Source organism: Malania oleifera, chromosome 4, assembly GCF_029873635.1.
Source record: "Malania oleifera isolate guangnan ecotype guangnan chromosome 4, ASM2987363v1, whole genome shotgun sequence".
NCBI classification, from domain to species: domain Eukaryota; kingdom Viridiplantae; phylum Streptophyta; class Magnoliopsida; order Santalales; family Ximeniaceae; genus Malania; species Malania oleifera.
The window spans coordinates 10480856-10501887 of NC_080420.1; the positions used below are offsets into that span (position 1 = coordinate 10480856).

A 21032-nucleotide genomic window follows, 5' to 3' on the forward strand; every position below is an offset into this window, starting at 1 on the left:
AATTAAACCAAAATTAAATTAAAAAATATATTTATACCTTTGTCTATAAATTATTACTTAAATAAGAAGTTTGTTCTATTGTTTGATCAAAATAAAATAAACTAATTATATATGTATATATCTATACTTATGTCTATCCTATATATTAATACAATTATGGTAGGGTAAGTTATTTTGTCATCTACATACTGTTCTTCTAAAGTGAATTTTGAAATATAATAACTAAGTAAAATAATTACAATAATATGTTTATAATAATGACCTATAGGGTTGAGTTGCTTTACATCCTCTAAGAATTCAAAAATCTCACATACCTTTTTTAAAATTTCAAATTTTTTACAAACTTTTTCTAACATTTGATTGTTGACACTTATATTCCTAAATTTTTTTATCTTTTTACTAAATAGAAGTAGAGGAAATCTTTTAAAATCTTAGGAAAGGTTCCTAAATTTTTAAAAATCTCATAAATTTTTTTTGTCTTTTTACTAAACTTTAAGAGAGGCCAATTTTGTTTTATCCTAAATTTTATTAAATAATTTAAATAAAAATGCATTAATAAGTTTTGATGATATTTGTTTGAGAAAAAAAATATATTCAATATAAATTTGTTAAAGAGCAAATCAGGTGTCATGCATGTAATTAAATTCTTATAATCTATTAATATTTTAATACACAAAAATGCAATCATGCACATGTGTAATAAACAACATATGCAATGTTGGGATTTACACACTAATTTAAATGTCATTATTTAATATTTTTTTTATGATTATGAGTAAAATATAGTAATTTAATCTTAATTAACTTTAACATTTAAATTTTAATTATTGTTTCTTTAATGGAAACCGTACACATTATATTTCATTTTTATAAAAAATCTAGCATGGAGGCAAATTCAATAAATTTGGATGACCTAAAAATTTAATTGCTAAAATAAATTATTCTATGTATATATATATATATATATATATATATATTTATTTATTTATTTATGCACTAAAAATTTAATTGCAGAAATAAATTTAAATGCTGAAATAAACTAGCATGAAGGTAGACTCAATATATATATACAACATGAAATATGGATTATATTCAATTTCTTTTTCTACTATTTAAATTTGGATGAACTAGAAGCTAAAAGCCAAAAGCCAAAAGCCAAAGAACAGGAAGGAAAAAAAAATTGGAAAAACACAAATGAAATAAAACATAACCTTGGGGTTTCTAGATGCAGTCTTCAATGAAAAAATCGAAACCACACAATACTATATGAAGATAAATCAAGCAAATCTTCGAACATTTGTTAAATAAGAACTTAATGAAAGAAATTTTATTTTACGGTAAGAAAAAATTCGTACCCCATTTTCAAGTTTTTATAACTTTCGTTAGAACAGTCACCTGCACTCACCCACTCCACGAACGGTCACCTACAGTCGCACTCCCAAATGGTCACCTGCTACTGCCGTCCTCCTCTTTGCTCTCAGTTATCTCTGCATGGGCAGCTCTACAGACCCTCTCTGCTTTCCATTCGCGAGTGAAATGAAGGGGAAAAGACCAGGTCAAGTAAATCTCGTAGGATGGTCCTGTGAAATTTGTCACGCGTCTTACGATATCTCATTTCCCAAGCAAATCTTGTAGGACCATCCTGCAAAATTTTCTGCCATCATGTCAACTGACCCTGTGCAAGACTCTTTAAATCTCGTAGTTTGATATGTGAGATTACGTAACCGTTATTGTAGGAAAATTTTTCAAAATGGAGTATTATTTAATATTTTGTTCTAAATTAATATTAAAATGGGAAAAAACTCGATTTGTTAGCCTTAGCAATGGCACCGTAACATTGATTTTTAGGTTGATTTTGGATTATGCGACAAACCTGAACGTGGCACAAACAAATTTCCCGAGAAAGATAGAGAAAGAAAAACAGAAAAGAGAAAATGATGGTTTCTTCCACTTCCAGCTTCTCGATCCTCTCCTCCATCTCACCTAATATGAGCCAAGCCGCCTCCGAGCCCAACGCCGAGTCGAGGGTTCGGAAGCTCAAGGGAAGCCCTCAGCTTAACCGTTGGTCCAGGGCTCGATCCATCCGCTCCGGTCGGAAACTGGACCGCCCGGTTCTACGGACCCCGATGAAGGAGACGGACCCTCCGGTTGCCGCAGAGGAGAGTGAGTCGTCTCTCTCTTCAATGGAGGTGGGGAGCAATGGCGAAGACGACGCGGAAGTGTCGGCGGTCAAGTCGATCTACATGGTGTCTGACGGCACTGGGTGGACCGCGGAGCACACCGTCAACGCGGCGTTGGGGCAGTTCGAGCACTGTCTGGTCGACCGGGGCTGTCCCGTGAATACCCACTTGTTCTCGGGGGTAAGTTCATCTTTTTGTATTTGATGTGCGTCCGTGAGTCTTTCATGGAGAGCACTGCTTGAGTTTCGGTAATGGGCGTTTAATTGGAGAAACCTTTTGAAGGAGAGCAAACACTTAAATGGGTGCTGGAAGTTGGAGTAATCCATCACAAACAAAAATCCAAAGCAGACTTAGATTTTAAATGAAATGAAAAGATTAATTGCGTATGGTATTGTCATTAACATGGATAACTTTATCTGGGTTTTGCAAAATTTGATTTATTTGAGACCATATATGTGGGTTGTCCATTTACACTGTTATGCAACTCAAAGAAGACCATAGAGCAGACTTGTTTTTGATGTGTTCGGAAAATAATTTTTAGTGGTTTCTTTTAGGAAGTTGTGATTCTCATATCAAACATCATAAGGGGGTTGGTTTGTCAGATTAGGCCTTTGCCTCCTGAAAGAGAAAGCAGACTTGTAAATGTTCAACATTTTTGGATTAGATTGAATTATATGATTAGGTACCAATTAGATGCTTCAGAAATGGGAATTGATTGCTTCTTGATGCCTTTTGAAACCATCCTTGGGAGGTCAAAAGTCATTTGTTCTTGTCTTTCAAAATTGTAATATTGTGCAAAGTAGGGGAGCTGGAGCAGTTTATATTGTGCTTGGGAAAAAAGGAAAGCATTTGCATTTTGCACCAAGTTGATCTCTTGCAATTTCCAAAAATCCCATTTGGGCAACACGTGATTTTGCATCTGAAGGGGTGCTAAGAGCCTAAGATCATGTGAGTGGAGAGTAAGAGCAGTGAGCAGAAGGGTGTAATGAAACAATGAAGGTGCAAACTACACCTGATGCGGTCAAGGACTAACCATGCATTTGGTACTTGGGAATGTGATGGGATCGTGCCAAATCATATTGAGTTTATTAATTGATTTCTTTATATTCGTCAGTTTTCATTTCATTACATTCCTCCCCTATTTCATTCCTATCTATGTCCATTCCACAAACTAAACGTGACATAATATTGATGACTGACGAGCTCTGTTACGGTTTAAAGTATTCAAATGGATTTGCTTGTTATTGGTCTATGTAAAACCCTGCTCTGATTGTTTAATTCATAGCTTCATAGTGATTGATTCAGGCATTTGATGAAGCAAATTCCTAGAGGTTAATGCAGAGCATCTGCTGCAAGAACGTATAGGGAGGAATGAGTGGCTGAAAGTATGATGAGATTGTGGGTGCCTGTAGTGTGGCATTGATTTCTTTTTAGTGGTGTTTGGAATGGGGTTATGAGTCCAGGATAATGGCTAATGTTGGTGAGGTTAATGACATCACTATACTTGGTTGCACCATGATGGTCCAATGTGATGGTGATCCCAAATCACTTCATTGCTGTGATCACTTTCAAACTCAGTGGTCTTTATCCCAAGGTTGATAACATCACTATTTCTGGTTGCACCATGATGATCCTATTTGATGGTGATCCCAAATTGCTTCAGTGATAAGATCACTTTCAAAGTCCGTGGTTTTTATCCTGTTCTTGAGGAGGGTCATCCAAGGTCACTCCAGGATAATGATCTTGTATTAAAAATGCAAAGACTGATTCATCCCCACTCAAATACCTCATAGGCAAAAATCCCCACTCAGATTGTTTATATTGGTCTGCCAATCTTATATGTATTTTATATTATGAATTTTATAGGACTCATGAATTGTAGATGTGTAAGATTTGCATGCCAATATGAATGATCTGTTAATGAAATGTAATTGAAGGGAATAATGTTTTCATTAAATACATAATAAAATTTTACAAAAATGGAGGCCCCATAACTGCCATCATAGAAATCACACATTATTCAAAAGAAACCATGCCCCTGACAAAATAAAACACACCTTTGCATTCTAAACGCGCTCCTTTCCCTTCACTGTGGTAGTGTATTGCATACTACTACTACTTTGTAGTGACTTTCTAGAACATAAAATGAGAAAAGCATTTCCTATTGTTGATTCTGAACATAACCCATAATCATGGCATCGCAAGATAACTTCTTTTTTTTGGACATTTTAACATCTTCTCTGCAACTCATATATGCCCGTCTCTGGCATAGACTGCCTCATTTTATTCCAACTTCCCAACTGACCACATATTGGCAATGGGGTCTCTTGTCAAACATGCATCAGTTTTATTGCAACAAGAAGAGTATTACAATTCCAATTTTATTCATTACAAACATAACCCGATCATGGCATTCCAAGAGATAACATCTTTTTTGGACATTTCTTCCGACAACTTTGCTACAACTCAAATCTGCCCATCTCATGCATAAGCTGTCAGCATCACATTCCAACTCACTACATATTGACAATTGCTGCTCTGATAAAACTAGCACATTGATGTCTCCATAGTAGTTAAAAGCGCGCCTCCTAGGCGCAAGGCGCAGTGAGGCGATGAGCTCGCCGCCTCATATCAGGTGAGGCGAGGCGACCTGCAAGAGGCGAGACGAGGCGAGACGAGGCGCAGTGAAGCGCGAGGCGCAGTGAGGCGCGCCTTGTGTATTTTTAAGCCATTTAAAGGAGACAAACGAACAGAGCCCTAGCCCCTTTCGACCCTTCGAAGCCCTTCGTGAGTTCGTTTGCGAGCCTTTGAACCAGCCGGAAGCCTTCGCGACTTCGTCTTCGAGCTTCGACCAGGATCGTGAGTTCATCTTCGACATTTTGAAGAAGCACGACCTGCGCAACTTCGTTTCGAACCAGCCGGAGCCCTCTCGAGTTCGTCTGCCTGCCTTCGAAGCAGTCGTGAGTTCGTCTGACTGCCTTCGAGCACGACGTGAGTTCGTCACGTCGCCTTCAACACTTCGAACCTTTGTAAGTCTTCTTCTTCTTCTTCTTCTTCTTCTTCTTCTTCTTCTGCTGCTGCTGTTGCTTGCGTCCCGCTGCCTGCTGCTTCTCTTCTCTTCTTCTTCTTCTTCTTCTTCTTCTTCTTCTTCTGTTGCTGCTTCTCTTCTTCATCTTCTTCCTGCTGCATGCTTGCTGCGTGCTGCTGACGGCTGCCTGCTTTTTTTCTTCTTCTTCTTCTTCTTTGTATGTAAGCTTACTGTTTTTTAATTTATAATATTTAGTTTAATTAATGTAAGCTTATAAATTATAACTAATAACATAATATTTATTTTTTTCACAGAAATTTAGCTACTGTTTTTTAATTTATAATATTAACTTCAATTAATGTAGGCTTACAATTTATAACTAATACATAATATGTATATTTTTTACAGAAATTTAGCTACTGTTTTTTAATTTATAATATTAAATTTAATTAATGTAAGCTTACAAATTATAACTAATACATAATATTTATTTTTTTTACAGAAATTTAGCTACTGTTTTTTAATTTATAATATTTAGTTTAATTAATGTAAGTTTATAAATTATAACTAATACATAATATTTATTCTTTTAATTGAAATTTAGGTACTGTTTTTTAATTTATTTGGAAATGCATTATGTAAGTCTTAAATTATAAATATATGATGCATTGTTTTTTCAGTTAGGATACGGGATACCAAGTCTAAAATCTCAAATAGATTCTAGTTCTGGATGTGAGGCCTCGTCAAAGAAAGATCCCGCATGGAAGTATGCACATTTGGAGGATCAAAAAAATAGAAATAATTTGACTTGCAATTTTTGTGCTAAAGTCACAAGGGGAGGAATATTTCGAGCAAAACAACACATTGTCGGAGGATTTCGAAATGTGAAAGAATGCTCTAAGTGCCCTACTCATGTACGTGAGGAGATTAAAGAGTATATGTTGAAGAAAGATATGGAAAAGGAGGAAAATGAGTTATTGCCCGACTTTGATGATATAGATCATTACGGTGAAGATGAAGAAGATGAAGTTCAAGAAATTGACATTCGTGGCAAGAGAGTGTTTACTAGTGATGGAAGTAAAAGATCATACCAATCCAACTTGAAGAAACCAAAACAGAAGGGGCCTATAGACTTGTTTTTTACTCCCGATCCAAAGAAAGCGATTCAAGCTAGGAAAGAAGGGAAGATGAAGCAAACATCAATAAATGAAGCGTGCAAAAAAGAACTTAGAAAAAAGGCAATGGGAGATTTTGATAGGTGGATGTATGATGCTGGGATACCATTTAATGCTGTACGTTTGAGCAGCTTTGCAGTGGCACTTGAATCGATTGGACAATATGGTCCTGGAATAAAGCCACTTAGCTATCATGAAGTGAGAGTTCCTTACCTAAAGGAGGAAGTCAGTCGAATGAAAGAGTTGTTGAAGGTCCATAAGGAGGAATGGACAAAATATGGCTGCTCAATTATGTCTGATGGTTGGAGAGATTCAGTTGCTAATAAAGACATAATCAACTTTTTAGTGAACTCTCCAAGGGGATCAGTATTCGTCAAGTCTATTGATGCTTCTAATATTGTCAAGAATGCAGATAGAATGTATAGATTACTTGATGAGATGGTCGAAGAAATTGGAGAATCAAATGTGATTCAAGTGGTAACTGACAATGCGTCAAACTATGTTGCAGCAGGTAAGAACTTATTTTTAGAACTACTTTCTATAGTGTATATATTGTTTATTTTAATATTTTAATGGCTTCATTCCTTGATTTTTCAACAGGGAGATTGTTGGAAGCAAAGAGGCCACATTTATATTGGACACCGTGTGCTGCTCATTGCATTGATTTAATTTTGGAGGATATTGGGAAGATGCCTTCAATTCATGCAACTTTGAAAAGGGCAATTTTTTTGAATGGCTATATCTATAATCGTGTTGGCGTTGTCAACTTGATGAGACAATTCACTGGAGGAAAGGAGTTGCTAAGACCTGCAGTTACAAGATTTGCAACTGCCTTCATCACTCTTCGTTCAATCCATCTTTAAAAGAATAACTTGAGGAAGATGTTTACTTCTGAAGATTGGAATACTACTAAATGGGCAAAGGAGGCGGCTGGCAAAAGAGCAGCTACTATTGTTTTGATGCCTACTTTTTGGAGTACCATCGTTTATGCTCTTAAGTTAACAGGTCCACTTGTTCGTGTACTCCGTTTGGTTGATGGGGAAAGAAGCCTGCAATGGGATATATTTATGAAGCAATGGATAGGGCTAAGGAAGCCATAGCTAAGGCTTTTGGTGAGAGAGAGGATAAATTCAAGGAGGCATTTGAAATTATTGATACGAGGTGGGGATGCCAACTCCATCAACCGTTGCATGCAGCTGCACACTACTTGAATCCAGAATTTTTCTATTCAAACCCCAACATTTTGCAAGATGAAGAAATTATGTCGGGTTTGTACAAATGTGTGGAAGGTTACTGCCAACTATTGAAATGCAAGATAAAGTTTCAAATGAGTTGGAAAAATACAATGCCGCTAGTGGCGTCTTTGGAATTAGTTTGGCAGTGAGACAAAGGAAGACAAAAGCACCAGGTAAAGTGGCATTTGTACTACCTCTTCATTTTTGAAAATTATTTTTGCTATTTACCTAGTAGGTATTCATTTAAAATTTATTTTATAACAGCGCAATGGTGGATGGCATATGGATCAACAACTCCAAACTTGCAAAAGTTTGCTGTGAAAATTCTTAGCCTCATGTGTAGTGCTACTGGCTGCGAAAGAAATTGGAGCATATTCCAACATGTAAGTCATTAGTATATCATGGATTAATTATTAAAGAACAAGAACTACCAATCTACTGCTTTTTAGAATCATTATTAACCATATTACTGTAAACTTTTTGCAGCTTCATAGCAAAAGGAGAAATAGGCTATCCCAGCAACGCTTGAATGATTTGGTATTTGTGAAATATAATCGAACTCTGAGGCGTCGATACGACAAACGTGACACCATTGATCCCATCCTCCTGAAGGACATTGATGATAGTAATGAGTGGTTGATTGGTAGGATGAATGGTGATTCTGATGAGGATGATGAACTTGTGTTTGAAGATGATAATTTGACTTGGGATTCTGTTGCTAGAGCCGCTGGACTAAATAACCCCCCGCATCACACTAGATCAAGAATAAGTACAAATATGCCATCATCGTCTAAAGGAAGAGGAAGGGCTTCATCTAGTAGTGCAACCACTGCTAGGGGTCGGACCACAATGTTGGAACTTGTAGATGAGGATGAAATCCAAGTGGATAGTGTAGAGGAGACGGAAGAGGAAAAAGATGTTGGAGAAAACAGTTCTAATGATGAAGAGGAAGATGATGATATCTTCACCGACCTAGTTGATGATGAGTGATGAGTGATGATTGAGGAGGATTTTTAGATTTTATATTTTGAAATCTTTTATTGTACTCTTTTCTTTTGATGTTGAACTATGTTGAATTGTTGAGGCTTTTGGGCTTTGTCTTGGCAATTTTATTAAATTTCCAATTTTTTTATTGAATGTTTTGACATTTTAAATTCTAATATGACTAGATATTCATATGTTCATATATAAATTATCCCAAATAGATATTTTACACCATTTTAATAATTGTGCGCCTCACCTTCGTGAGGCGCGCGCCTTCGCCTCGCGCCTCGGCTTCAAAGACCCTTTGCGCCTCGGCTCGCCTCGCGCCTCTGACTACTATGGATGTCTCTATGGGCAATTGTATCTGCAATTATTAAATCCCCCAGCTCTGGAATTTTGAATGTACACAATTATATTTCTTGGGTCTGGGCTGAATCCAGCTTTACGTCAGCTGAGAAGAGCAACGGTGGAGAGATGAATGCAGTAGTTGGGCTGCGGAGCTCTTTATAAGCGTGCAGTGTGCTGCTCTGCTCGAGTTTGGTGACAGAAGGGCATGGTGGGAGCGAGGGAAGGAATACTTTCAATTGCAAGCTTTTGTTTATTGCTTGTCATGTTGGTGGAGAGAGAGAGAGAGAGAAAACAGTGGGTGTGGTTCTCTCCTGTTGTGGTGGTAGTCTGCTGCTCTGCTGCTGCTGATGTTGGTCTGCTACTCTACTGCTGCCAGTGGTGGCCTGCTAACAGAGAAAGAGAGGAGACAGTGTGTGCAGCTCTCACCTGTTGTCATGGTGGTCTGCTGCTCCACTGCCACTGATGGTGGTCATGGTGGCGGTCTGCTAACTGAGGGAGAGAGAATTGGGAAATGAGAATAAGATATCGTCCTTGATTTTTGTCCCATTTTAATTTTCAAACTGACTGGTGCTGGATTTCAAATTTATTCCAAAAATTTTGAAGCTGAAACCATCTGTTGGTGGTGGCTAGTCAAACATATGGGGCCACAAAGACATGTTATCCTAGGGTTGGTCTATGTTGTGAATCAGGAAGTTGAGGTGGTTGTCCCAATATTTTCTCTTCTACATGTGGAGATATTGTTCTTGATTTTTCTCCCATTTTAATTTTCAAACTGACTGGCGCTGGATTTCAAATTTATTCCAAAAATTTTGAAGCTGAAACCATCCGTTTTTGAGCTGCTTCTGTTTGCAATGGATAAAATACTTGAATCTGCTTAACCGAAATATATTGACTGGACAATGAACTCCTGCAATGACTTATTGAAATTAATTTATTGTTATCCACACATCAGATTGATGACTTGGAGCGGTTAATGGAGGTAGTGAAGCAAGCAGCCAAAGAAGGTGCCATGGTGATCTACACTCTTGCTGATCCCTCAATGGCTGAAGCTGCAAGACACGCCTGCACGATGTGGGGTGTGCCGTCCACTGATATATTGGGCCCAATAACCGAGGCAGTTGCTTCCCATCTCGGGGTCTCACCATCTGGCCTCCCACGTTGGGCTCCAGGCAGGAACTTCCCTCTTACTGATGCATACTTTCGGCGTATCGAAGCTATTGAATATACTATCAAACAAGATGATGGGGCACTGCCCCGAAATTTGCACAAGGCTGACATTGTTCTTGCTGGTGTTTCTAGAACTGGAAAGACGCCATTATCAATTTATCTTGCACAGAAAGGATACAAAGTGGCAAATGTGCCTATTGTAATGGGTGTTGAATTGCCTAAGACTCTTTTTGAAATAGACCCTGAGAAGGTTTATGGGTTGACCATAAATCCTGTTGTCCTGCAAACAATTCGAGGAGTAAGAGCCAGGAGTCTGGGTTTGAGCGAAAAAGCAAGGAGTAACTATTCAGAGATGGACCATGTGAGGCAGGAGCTGGAGTTTGCTGGCAATATTTTCGCACAAAATCCTGTCTGGCCAGTAATAGGTATGCAAAATACAGTTCCATTTGTATATTTGTTTTACTTTCGCTCCTCTAAAATCTTAATTCCCTCTTATTTGAAACAACTGGGGATATCAATTGAAAATCTGGTATGATACAATGTCTTCTGATTCAATCTCACTCATGCCTCTGGCTGTGGCTGCAGAGGTGACAGGAAAGGCAATTGAAGAAACCGCAGCAGTTGTGTTGAGGCTTTACCATGACCGGATGAACAAGTGCGCAATGGCAAGAATCTCAAAACATTATTAGAGATGGCACTTTTTCCCCCTAAACAAACACTGATTTGATGCTACGATTAACAACAGGGAGCCTATACAAGGTTCAACTATGGTTTTTGCTTTTTAGCATCAGAAAAAAAAAGAAAAAGAAGAAGAAGAGAAAAGACATGCCTCCTCAAACCCACCTGAGTGAGCTCCGGTTGTAAATTCTGTCTTTTAACTTCTGTATTATGCACCCTTGTTCAGTTTTTCACCTTGCCTTGTATGTTACCCATGCTACATGTTAATAGAAAACTATTCTCTCATACAGTTCCTTCTTTTAAATTAAAGCCCCTTCTTGGTACTGGGTACTAGTTGCTGCTTTAAAGTCTAAAAATGATGCATCTACAATAAAATACTACTCTCCACTATATTGCAAATGAAGCTGCACAGGTACGGCGAAGGGAAAAGAGGAAAGAGCAGAAGGCCAAAAGGAAACACTCTTGCATCATCCATTACCCTGTGCTGGAATGCAATGCAAAAAAAAGCAGTACTGTACAGCGAGTGAGAGCCATCTTGTTATTTTAACCAAAATTCCTTACATATTAACACCAGGATTCCTTCACGGATAAGTGCAGTGAGTGAGCCGCTGTCTCCATCTCTAGCTAAAATATAAACAAGGAAAGGAAAGGCTTGAAAGAAAGAAAGAAAGAAATAAAAAAGGGAAAAAGGTGAAAACTGGTAAGCCTGAAGCCATCCACGATGATGGAAATGTGTAGGTTAGCATTTCTTTTCCTGTGTTCCCCATTTTCGTCTTCTTCTGTGCTCTCTCCGATACAGACAAAACTGCTGCCAATCTCCACGCCATTAAAGCTATGTTCATATTCATTTCTCTCTGCTACTCTGGTCTACACTACCAATTAAGATTGTCATCATCTGCACCCATCTTGCCCACGGAAAGAGTCAAGTATATGAGTAGTATTGTTCCCATGCTTGACCTACCCAACAAAAAAAAAGAAAAGAAATGAAAATAAGGGTGAGAATGTGAGAACAATCTGCAAATTAAATTAGTGCAACTTACAGCACAAATCCCTTGAATTGCACTTCTTTCCTTAAAAATAAAACTACTACAATTTAAGTTCAAAAAATAAAGTGCATTACTGAAAATTTGAAGTTACTTTGGATTTGTAAAATGCTAATTCGGTAATAGATATATCACAAAAGATTAAAGCAAATAACAATGCAAAATTTTAATTAATTTACAATATAGAATAGACCCATTGCTGCCTTCCTGGTCTATCCTATATTTATGGATTAATAAAAATTGTACACTGTCATTTGCTATAACTAAACATTCTACTAACCAAATGTAAACATAGCCTCACAGTATGCTTTACTCATTAAATCAGCATTTAAGAGAGAGAGAGAGAGAGAGAGAGAGAGAGAGAGAGAGAGAGAGAGAGAGAGAGAGAGAGAGAGAGCAGCTAGCTGCGGTGGGGTTGGATGGGATAGGAAGAACTTACAGGGTGGCAAAGAAGAAGAGAACCCGCCGGGGATCAAGGAAGCAAGAAGAAGAGGGAGAGCGGCGGGAGGGGCATCTCTTGAGGACGCGTGGGCTCTCCGCGTTGCCGATGTTGGCGGCGGTGATGGTGATCTGATGGTGGACTTGCGGGTTGACTGATTGGTGCTCCGCCGCGGTCCCCAACCTCACCACCATGGAAGACTTCTCACGCATCATGCTTTCCCCACTTAATGCTGCCGCTGCTGTCCCATATTATATATTAACATGCACAGTTGTTTAAAACACAAACAAGAAAAATTACAGCATGTGTTAGCTACCTCTCTCACCATACAAAACTCAATCCCAAATTCATTGTTTTTTCTCTATGCTTGACCTAGAAATCTTGCACCATTAATCATTCTCAAGTCTTGAAATTTGGGACAACTTCAAAATGATTGTGTTTTTTCTATAAAGGTATAAATTTATTTATTTATTTTTTGTGTGTCTTAGGATGTGAGATATAATTTAGGGACAACTTAAAAATAAAAATAATTTTCAAAAGTCATCTTTGAGAGGAAGTTAGCTCGAAAAGAGTTTCAACAACCAACTTAAAAAGGCAAGATGTATACCCACCTTGCTTTTATACTTTGGAGAAATTATTTTTGTGATTATGTCACCTTCAAATTTGCATCTCATACACATTCTAGAATGGTCACTATTTTTTTTCTAAACAATTTTTTTCATCAAATAAAATCAAACTCAAAACTAAGTTGGTAGTTTATCACTTACCAACTAAATTATTTAAGATTAACTTTTGGAACACCTGAAATTCAAACTCTAGCATAATCAGACTTAATATTTATTACTTGCAAGTATGACAAAACGGATTGACAGGTCAGGTTTGGGGAGTTACAAATGGGTGGATGTTAAACAGGTTCAGGTACAGGTTAATTCGTTTATTAATGGGTGACTAATATATATGACTAATATATAAACTCAAACCTACCCGTTTAATAAATGACTCATAAGCAGGTACCCATTACCCATTACGCACTTGTTTAAAAGTACCCATTAAGCAGGTACTAATTCATTTTTTCTTTACATCAAAAGTATCAGACCCAAATCCAGCCAACGCATTTATTAAACAAGTCGGGTTCAAATTTACTTGTTTATAAATAAGTTGCTTCCTCCAAAATCTAAACTTGGTCTAAATGGGTGGGTGAAGGGTCATTGGTCAAGTTTTGACCCATTTTGGCACCCCCAATTACTTGATATGTTAAAGTCTACCGAAATCAACTTGATCCAACCCGTTATAAAAATTGACAAAGAATCTAAATAAAGGAATATTTTTACAAAATTCATTTATTTGTGGATTTTCTAAGTAAAGAAGATTTGAAATACATATTTATATTAATTTTAAATATTTTACATAAATATTTAAAAAATTAACATAGAGTGATATAAAGATATTTTTTGAAAACTAAAAATAAAAAAAAATAATCTCATATTTGAAGAGATCTTGGATTGGTGTTGTATTAGACTTGGATAAGATGATGTATAAAATTATATTGAAATTTATCCAAATCCACTGAAATCCATACCCAACATCTAAAATCCATACTCACCGAAATCCAAAGCCAATATCTGAAATCCATTCTCGCAAACACTACCTAAATGAATTTTCAAATCTAAATTTTTAAATAAAATCCTTTATCTTATATTTACTACACAAAAATATATAGATTAAGTCTTACATTTAAATTTATAAAGAATTTAAATAAAATTTAATATAATTTTGTATCATATTTTATTTAAATTTATGTAAATTTAAATTTAAAAAATCAAATTTAAACTCAAATTATGCTTAATTTATAATTTCTATACTTCCTAACCACTCCCTAAAATAACTATTTTAAGGGGGTGCAAATTTTTAGCACAAAAAATAAGAGTAGGAATCCCCAAAGTGGGGGGACATGTGCCAATAATTAATTTAATTAAAAATTAAAATGTCTTGGAACATAATAATTAAAATCAAGGAAAGGACGTGGCGTGAGGCGTGCATGATGCATCCCCCCTTGACATATATATACCCCAACCCCCGAACCACTCCACTTCCTCATTCCCACATTTCTTAATTTTCAAAACCCACCCCACACGTAGGTGCACGTGGCACTTGTTTGTTGGTTCCATATTTTATTATAAATTATAAGAGAAAGGAAAAGTAATATCCATTTTTTTTTTGTTTAGGTATTTATTGGAATTTGAGTAAAAGTGTCGCAGATATGCTATCTCGTCTCAGGAAAACAACCTTTCTTATATTTTCTAAAAAAAATAAATTTTTTGATTACAAGTTTATATATTTTTGACAAATCTCATATGAGTCCTATAGCATTTTTAAAATCTCAAAATTTTGAAACTTCAGAAGAAAGCGAGTACATTTTAAGCTAAAAATTATTTTGAAGGCTTAATTTTTGAAGCTTATAATTCTGTTCTTAAATTAAAAAAGGAGTAAATTATCAAATATTAAATATTCATAAAAATTTCAAGAGAGTTCACTATACTTTACTCTTAAAAAAAAATATAAAGAAGAATGAGTTTTCTCGTAAAATTTAAAATTAAGGGTAAAAAATATTAACCTCGTATGAGATTTGACAAAAAGATTTGTCTTGAAGTTTCAGACATTTCCGGAATTATTCTTGAGGTTTTAAGGATTTCACATACATTCCCTAGATTTATCAGAAGAGTTTTTCCTCGTATTTTATGAAAAAAATAAGTCTTTTTAGGGTATAAGTATCCCACAAAATTAAACGTCAAAAGAGATTTATGAAATTTTTGAGACTTTAAGAAAAATCCAAACCTTAAGGGAAAACCAAATGAGCAAGCAATGCAATTTATTTTGTTTTTATGTGTTCTATTGTGTGGGAGGGCGACATGAATATGCATCAGCATCACAAACATAGGGGCCATAGGATTTTGCTCACTTACTGCTACAAATCTTAGAAGGAAGATACCCAGTCCATCTAGACAGCCCTAAGCTCTGCTACAAACAAAAACACATTGGCATTTTTATAGATTTGAAATGGGAATGAGAAGAGGAAAAATTATTCCTTCTCTTTTGGAAGCTTTGGGCTGAAATGAGAATGACACTCATCAATTCTCTCGTTGCCTTTTGTTCTTTCACTTGAATCCCAAGTCTATTAAGTTTGCATTATATATATATATATATATATATATATATATATATATATATATAACTATATTAGTCAACTCAAATTTGTAATTTAGCGTGAAGTTCATATTTGGTACATACCCTATGTTAACACTCTGTGGTATATATTTATCGAAAAAATATTAAGATTTCTAAAAAAATTATGATTGTGTTCCTTTTCTGCCTTCTCAACTAATGAAATTATTTTAAATAGTAAATCCTATGTGAATAGTATAATATAATTCACGATTAAGAATGATTTCATCGATCAAGGAAGCCTTACTAGGGATTTATATTACCTTTATGAGGAAACCTAATTTATTTCTCTTGTCAGAATATTTCTCGAGATATAAGCTTTGAAAAACAAATGCTTTACTTTTTTAACTTACTTAAAGATTCAAATTCAAATTAAAGCTAATAAATTATACCCTAATATTCATGTTTTTATCTGCTTAAAATTTTAATGCATAATATCACAGCGATAAAATGAATTAATCCTATAATATATATAAGAAAGAAATCCAATTCCATATATAAATGTAAAATAAAAAGAATAATTATTTTGATGGGATTTGTGGGCGATCATGGTACCTCTAGGTGAAGGGGCAGCAGAGATAGGGTCTCTATCAATGGCGGTGCCACCAGAGTAGGCCTTCTTCTCGCCGCCGCCGCCGCCGCGATGAGTCCCTTTTCTGGAGAAGCTTCTCTGCAACTTTATACCCATATGAACGTGTCAAAGATAAGCATCATCCATTAATCATTGTTCTCAAAACAGAGTAACTGAATAAAGCAGAAAATTAAAATTTATAGGGAAAAGCGGTTAATTAGAAGAATAATTTTTTGGTAATTGGTAATTAGTAATTTTCGGTAAGGAGAGAATCATGGGACATTGGAGAAAGCGAAGGGGGATAATCATTTTGAAGGCAGACATTCGATTGTTCAAAGCAGGTTGGTTGCGTGTTATCCCAGAAATGTCTTGTCCCCTGTTTCAACTTTCAGGTTTTGCCGTTTTGAAATCATTAATTCTGAATTCTGATGGAATTCAGAAAAAAGAAATGAGGGAACTGAAAAAAATGAATTAAAGAAAGAAGATTATCGGAAAAAGAAAGAGAAACAGAGACCAAATCTTACGCTGATCCTCGAATTTTTGGGTGCGTCTTTGTCAACGGCATGGGAGAAACCATCGAGGTCCACAACAAAGGTGTCAGATTTTTCGGGTCTTGTATACTGAAAGCCGTTTATGTGATCAGAGATGGAGATCTTCTGGGTGTTCTCCATCTCATCCAATCCACGAACTTCGCAAGAAGGAATCATTGAATCTGACTCCGAATCCTTTACCCAAGATCACGAACACACGAGAAAGAGAAAGACTTGATTCAGTTGATTAAAGCTAAAATATTCAAAACGAAACGACCACAATAAATGGCGAAAAGTCGAAAGAAACGCAGAGCCCAATGAAACAGTTACAGAGGAGGAGGAAAATGAAAAGAGAAAGAAGTAATTAAAACGGAGAAGACCCAGAAAGCCATCGCTTACCAGCTTTGGAATTTCCGCCATTTTCGCCTCTTTATATAGGAGAAAAAATGATTGCAGGTAGCGGGAAGCAGAAACCAGAGGGGTTTCTACTTTCTACACAGCGTCGCAGGTTTCGTGCCGAAAGGGGCAATCGCAATCGCTATCCACCACCTGATGATAAGAAAAATTAAAGACCCCAATTAGTCAAAACTCAACTGTGGATGAACCAATAAACACACATTCAATCAATCTTATATATAAAAAAATTGTTTCTGGTATCAGTGTCATTGGGTTGAAAACAGCAGCCTCTTCTTCTACAACTGGCGAAGAACATAAAAAATACAGGATGGAAAAAATTAAAGAAGATCAAGACATGGGAAAGTCAATAACCATTAAAGGGCACATGTGGGTTTGATTGATGGATGAACTGACATGTAACTGCTTTGCTTTTGGTCTTCTCTGATGCAAAAAAGTGCTCAGCTTTTTTCCTTTTAGGTTGGGAAGAAACAGTTGCAGGAAAGAAGAAGAAGAAGAAGAAGAAGAAGAAGAAGAAGTAGATTTAGAAGTAGAAGAAGAAGAAGAAGAAGAAGAAGGAACGAGAATTATGGTAGGCCAAGTTTGGTATATGCACAAAATGAATCGGAGGCTTAGCTGGTTTGATAGAATTGTTTGCTAATGAGCTGTTAACATATCACCGTAACGCTCGGCCAGGATGAGCTCAACATTATATACAGCTTCCGCATGTGGTGGGCACCAACAGATCGGCTACTCGATCATCTGACTGGGTTAGCGTTAGGGTTAGGGTGAGAGAGTGAGATTTTTATATGTTTTAGATCTTGGATTTATATTAGAAAAAGTATGTATTAGGAAACATGTTAATCATTTCATATCCCATTTTTATTTTGAAGCTTTTGAATTTAAATTTTGGGATAGGTGAAGCTCAAAACATGGAAACTTCCAATAGAAAAAAAAAGTTGAATATTGAAAAAGAATAGCATGGACTAACATAGAAATCGAATGCAATAGGATAAAATGAAATCGAATTTATTGCTTAGAAGGCATTTGGTTTTCCGTATTTAAAAAAATTTATGCAATGATGTTTTGAGAATTTCATCATTGGGTATGAAATCTTTGTGTCATAAGAATATTCTTATTTAATTCTCATTATAAGATTTTTAATGGTTGGTTTGGTATCATTGTTATATTATATATATATATATATATATATATATATATATATATTTTCACACAATGAAGGAACGTATTATAAAACGGTGTTTTTTTATATTGTTAGTTTTTATTTTTATTATTGATTTTTGGCTATTTAAGAAAAAAAAAAAAACTAAACAAATCTTTTTCAATTATTTTGATAATTTGCTGCTAGAAATTTTTATATCTAAAAATATTTTTTAAATTAAATTATTCATTTTATACACGTTTTTTAATATAATTAAAACAAAATGATCATATGAACTTAATTATGATTAAAATTAAATATACGTAAATTTCAAATACAAAATATTTTTACTAGTTTTCAATTGTCATGTATGTCTAATAAGATTGTTATTGTAAATAAATTTTAAAAATATAAAAATTAAGTAAAATGATTACAATTATTTCAATTTGCATTATAGTATTAAAATTTATATTTTTATTATTTTAATCATATTTTATAATATTATTAGATTTAAAGACAAAAAAAATAAGCATTTTCTAATTAAAATTATTTCTTTTAACTCTAAAAAGATTAACCAAACAGGTTACTAATTTTTGGTTTTTAGTTTTCATTTTTAGTTTTCATTTTCATAATTTTTGACTATGATACCAAACAAATCCCAAGAATTTCATAAGATTCATACTTTAAGAAGATGACCATTATATCAATGACATGCGTATAACTAATATGTAAAAAGTAATTATATTTTTAGCATAAAAAATATAGTAAAAATCATATTTTCAAACATTTTAAAAGCCATCATAAACTAAATGGCCCCTTAATTTTATCATATGTTTATTTAAATTTTTATTTCATTTTACTAATCAAGATTCTCTTCAAAGTCCATATAAAAATAAATGAAGAGGGTACAATTTTTAAAATTGTTTGTTTCAGGGGAAGTAAGGATGATTACGATTAAGAAGCATACACTATGCACATGAGGTTGTGCACAAAGCCATAAAAAAATTCTCATCAAGTTTTATAATACATGGCGATTTGTTCGCCTTCCCTTCTTCTTCTTCTTCTTTTGAAAAAAAAATTATGACAATAGTGTTTTAGACACTTTTACGATCCAATTAATCCATTAAGTGACATGTTTCCTCTTAATTTTTATTTTTACTAAGGACAGAATGTAGTCCCTCAGCTAATAATATACATTATCCTTGTATTTGCTTGCATGCTTTACCTATTTTTTTAACTAATAGGAGAAATGTAGAGAGTGAAAACACTATAGTGGGGAGCAACACATGGTTGATTTTATTTTTTAATCCCTTAGCTAATAATAGACATTGTCTCCACCTAAACTAATAGGAAAAATGTAAAGAGTGAAAACACGATAGTGGAGAGCAACATATGCTTAATTTTCTTTTTGGACAATTACTGCCATACTTTTTAACTTAGGTGGCATAGGAACAAGTGAAATTTCGCATGAATCATATCAAACTATCAAAAGTTAAGTGCATTTAGCCTCTCATTCTCAAGAACTTCCTTGTAAAAGAAAATTTATGATTTGAGGCAATTAACAAAATGCTTCAAAAAGCTAATTTTAACTCTTTTTAGGCGGGTGAAATCTGGTGTGAATCAAACCTTTCAAAAGTTAATAATATTTAGCCTGTCATTTTCAAGAACCTTTTTGTCTTTTTGAAAAGAAAATTTAGGATCCAAGGCAAATAACAAAACATTTTTTTTAACTTTCAAAAAGCTAATTTTTAACTTTTATTAATTAGAAGCTATTAGAAGCCCGAAATTTGAGGCTTAGACAAAAATCAACTTTTGTTGTAACGAATTTTTTTTTTCTTAGTATACAATCCATGTGCCTTTATTTTATTTTATTTAAAACATGATAATTTGTCTTATTTAAATACTATAAAATCTATACAATTGTCCATTTTTTAGGTATTTCAAAGACGTTAGCTAGCAAGCTTACATCTTCATTTGCTAAATACTCAAAGCCAATTTGTTTTTCTCAACAATATTTAATTTTTATTGTAGAACATTCATCAACTCCTTTTCAATACCTTGTTCTTGTTTTATAATAACATTGGTGTCTGTCTTTACATTCGTCCTAACTAGCTTTAAACACTTGATGATGTATCATAAATAATGAAGTATTTCTACGGAAAATGATTAAAAGGAAAAAAAAAAAAAAACCCCCCTCAATTAACTAGTGAATGGAGCAAACCAATAGCTATAAACCACTAAGTTGTGGAGCTCAAATTTTGATCTATGACATTTTAACTTGAAGAGAAGCTATTTCCCCTCACAAAAAAAGATTGTGATAACTAAGTTTAGATGATTACTGTTTAAAAACTATATTGATTTCTACAAAGTTATAATGATTATATATGTAAGTTGCCATCTACCTAATTATTGCTAGAAGGTCAAGAAATTTGGTGTCCTAATTAATGCTGCTAGTAGATGAGCTAACAATTGAAGTTTTGGTAATTGATGATTGTAACTAAGCCAATAAAGTACTAGTTGTGCAAGACTTAATGATAATTGTTATGGAGAGTGACACAGTGAAATAGATACCTACATAAATTAAGATGTAGATTCTTGTAATAAAGTAAAACGATCCTATGAAGCATTATTATTTCTTGGAAATACTTTTAAGCTTTTCCTACCATTAACTAGAGGTTATGAAGGCCTTCTAGGTCTTTAGCTTTCCATAGCCATGCACTAAAGGAGGAGTTTTGAAGAATATATGTGCTACTATATGTAGGGATAAGATAGTTTACATTGATTGTTTCCACTAATTAATTAAAGAGGATAAGTGTGTGTGTGTGTGTGTGTGTGTCGAAGCTAGACTCTGCTTAGGGTGCTAAGAAAGAGGGAATG

At 34.7% G+C, this 21032-nt stretch overlaps 2 protein-coding genes and 1 pseudogene across 3 annotated transcripts; 2 read left to right on the forward strand and 1 right to left on the reverse strand.

Moving 5' to 3' along the window:
* The first annotated feature begins 1846 nt into the window (after window positions 1-1846).
* LOC131153576 (probable pyruvate, phosphate dikinase regulatory protein, chloroplastic) lies at window positions 1847-11080 on the forward strand. The gene is made up of 3 exons (XM_058105983.1): window positions 1847-2360; window positions 9903-10542; window positions 10703-11080. Exons 1-3 carry the CDS (start codon window positions 1935-1937, stop codon window positions 10804-10806), a joined length of 1170 nt encoding a protein of 389 aa, XP_057961966.1. The 5' UTR covers window positions 1847-1934; the 3' UTR covers window positions 10807-11080.
* LOC131153575 (uncharacterized) lies at window positions 5903-8804 on the forward strand (annotated as a pseudogene).
* Window positions 11081-11308: 228 nt separating the features above from the next.
* On the reverse strand, window positions 11309-17849 carry LOC131153577 (uncharacterized). Of its 2 annotated transcripts, none has more exons than XM_058105985.1 (6): window positions 17369-17849; window positions 17000-17149; window positions 16595-16795; window positions 16055-16175; window positions 12278-12515; window positions 11309-11752 (listed from the first exon to the last, which is right to left on the reverse strand). In XM_058105985.1, the coding sequence occupies exons 2-6, from the start codon at window positions 17018-17020 to the stop codon at window positions 11668-11670; spliced, it is 666 nt and encodes a 221-aa protein (XP_057961968.1). In that variant the 5' UTR covers window positions 17021-17149; window positions 17369-17849; the 3' UTR covers window positions 11309-11667. The 2 variants fall into 2 exon arrangements, with proteins under 2 accessions (XP_057961968.1, XP_057961967.1); XM_058105984.1 differs by having other exon boundaries at window positions 12278-12518; window positions 17369-17775.
* Between the last annotated feature and the right edge of the window lie 3183 nt (window positions 17850-21032).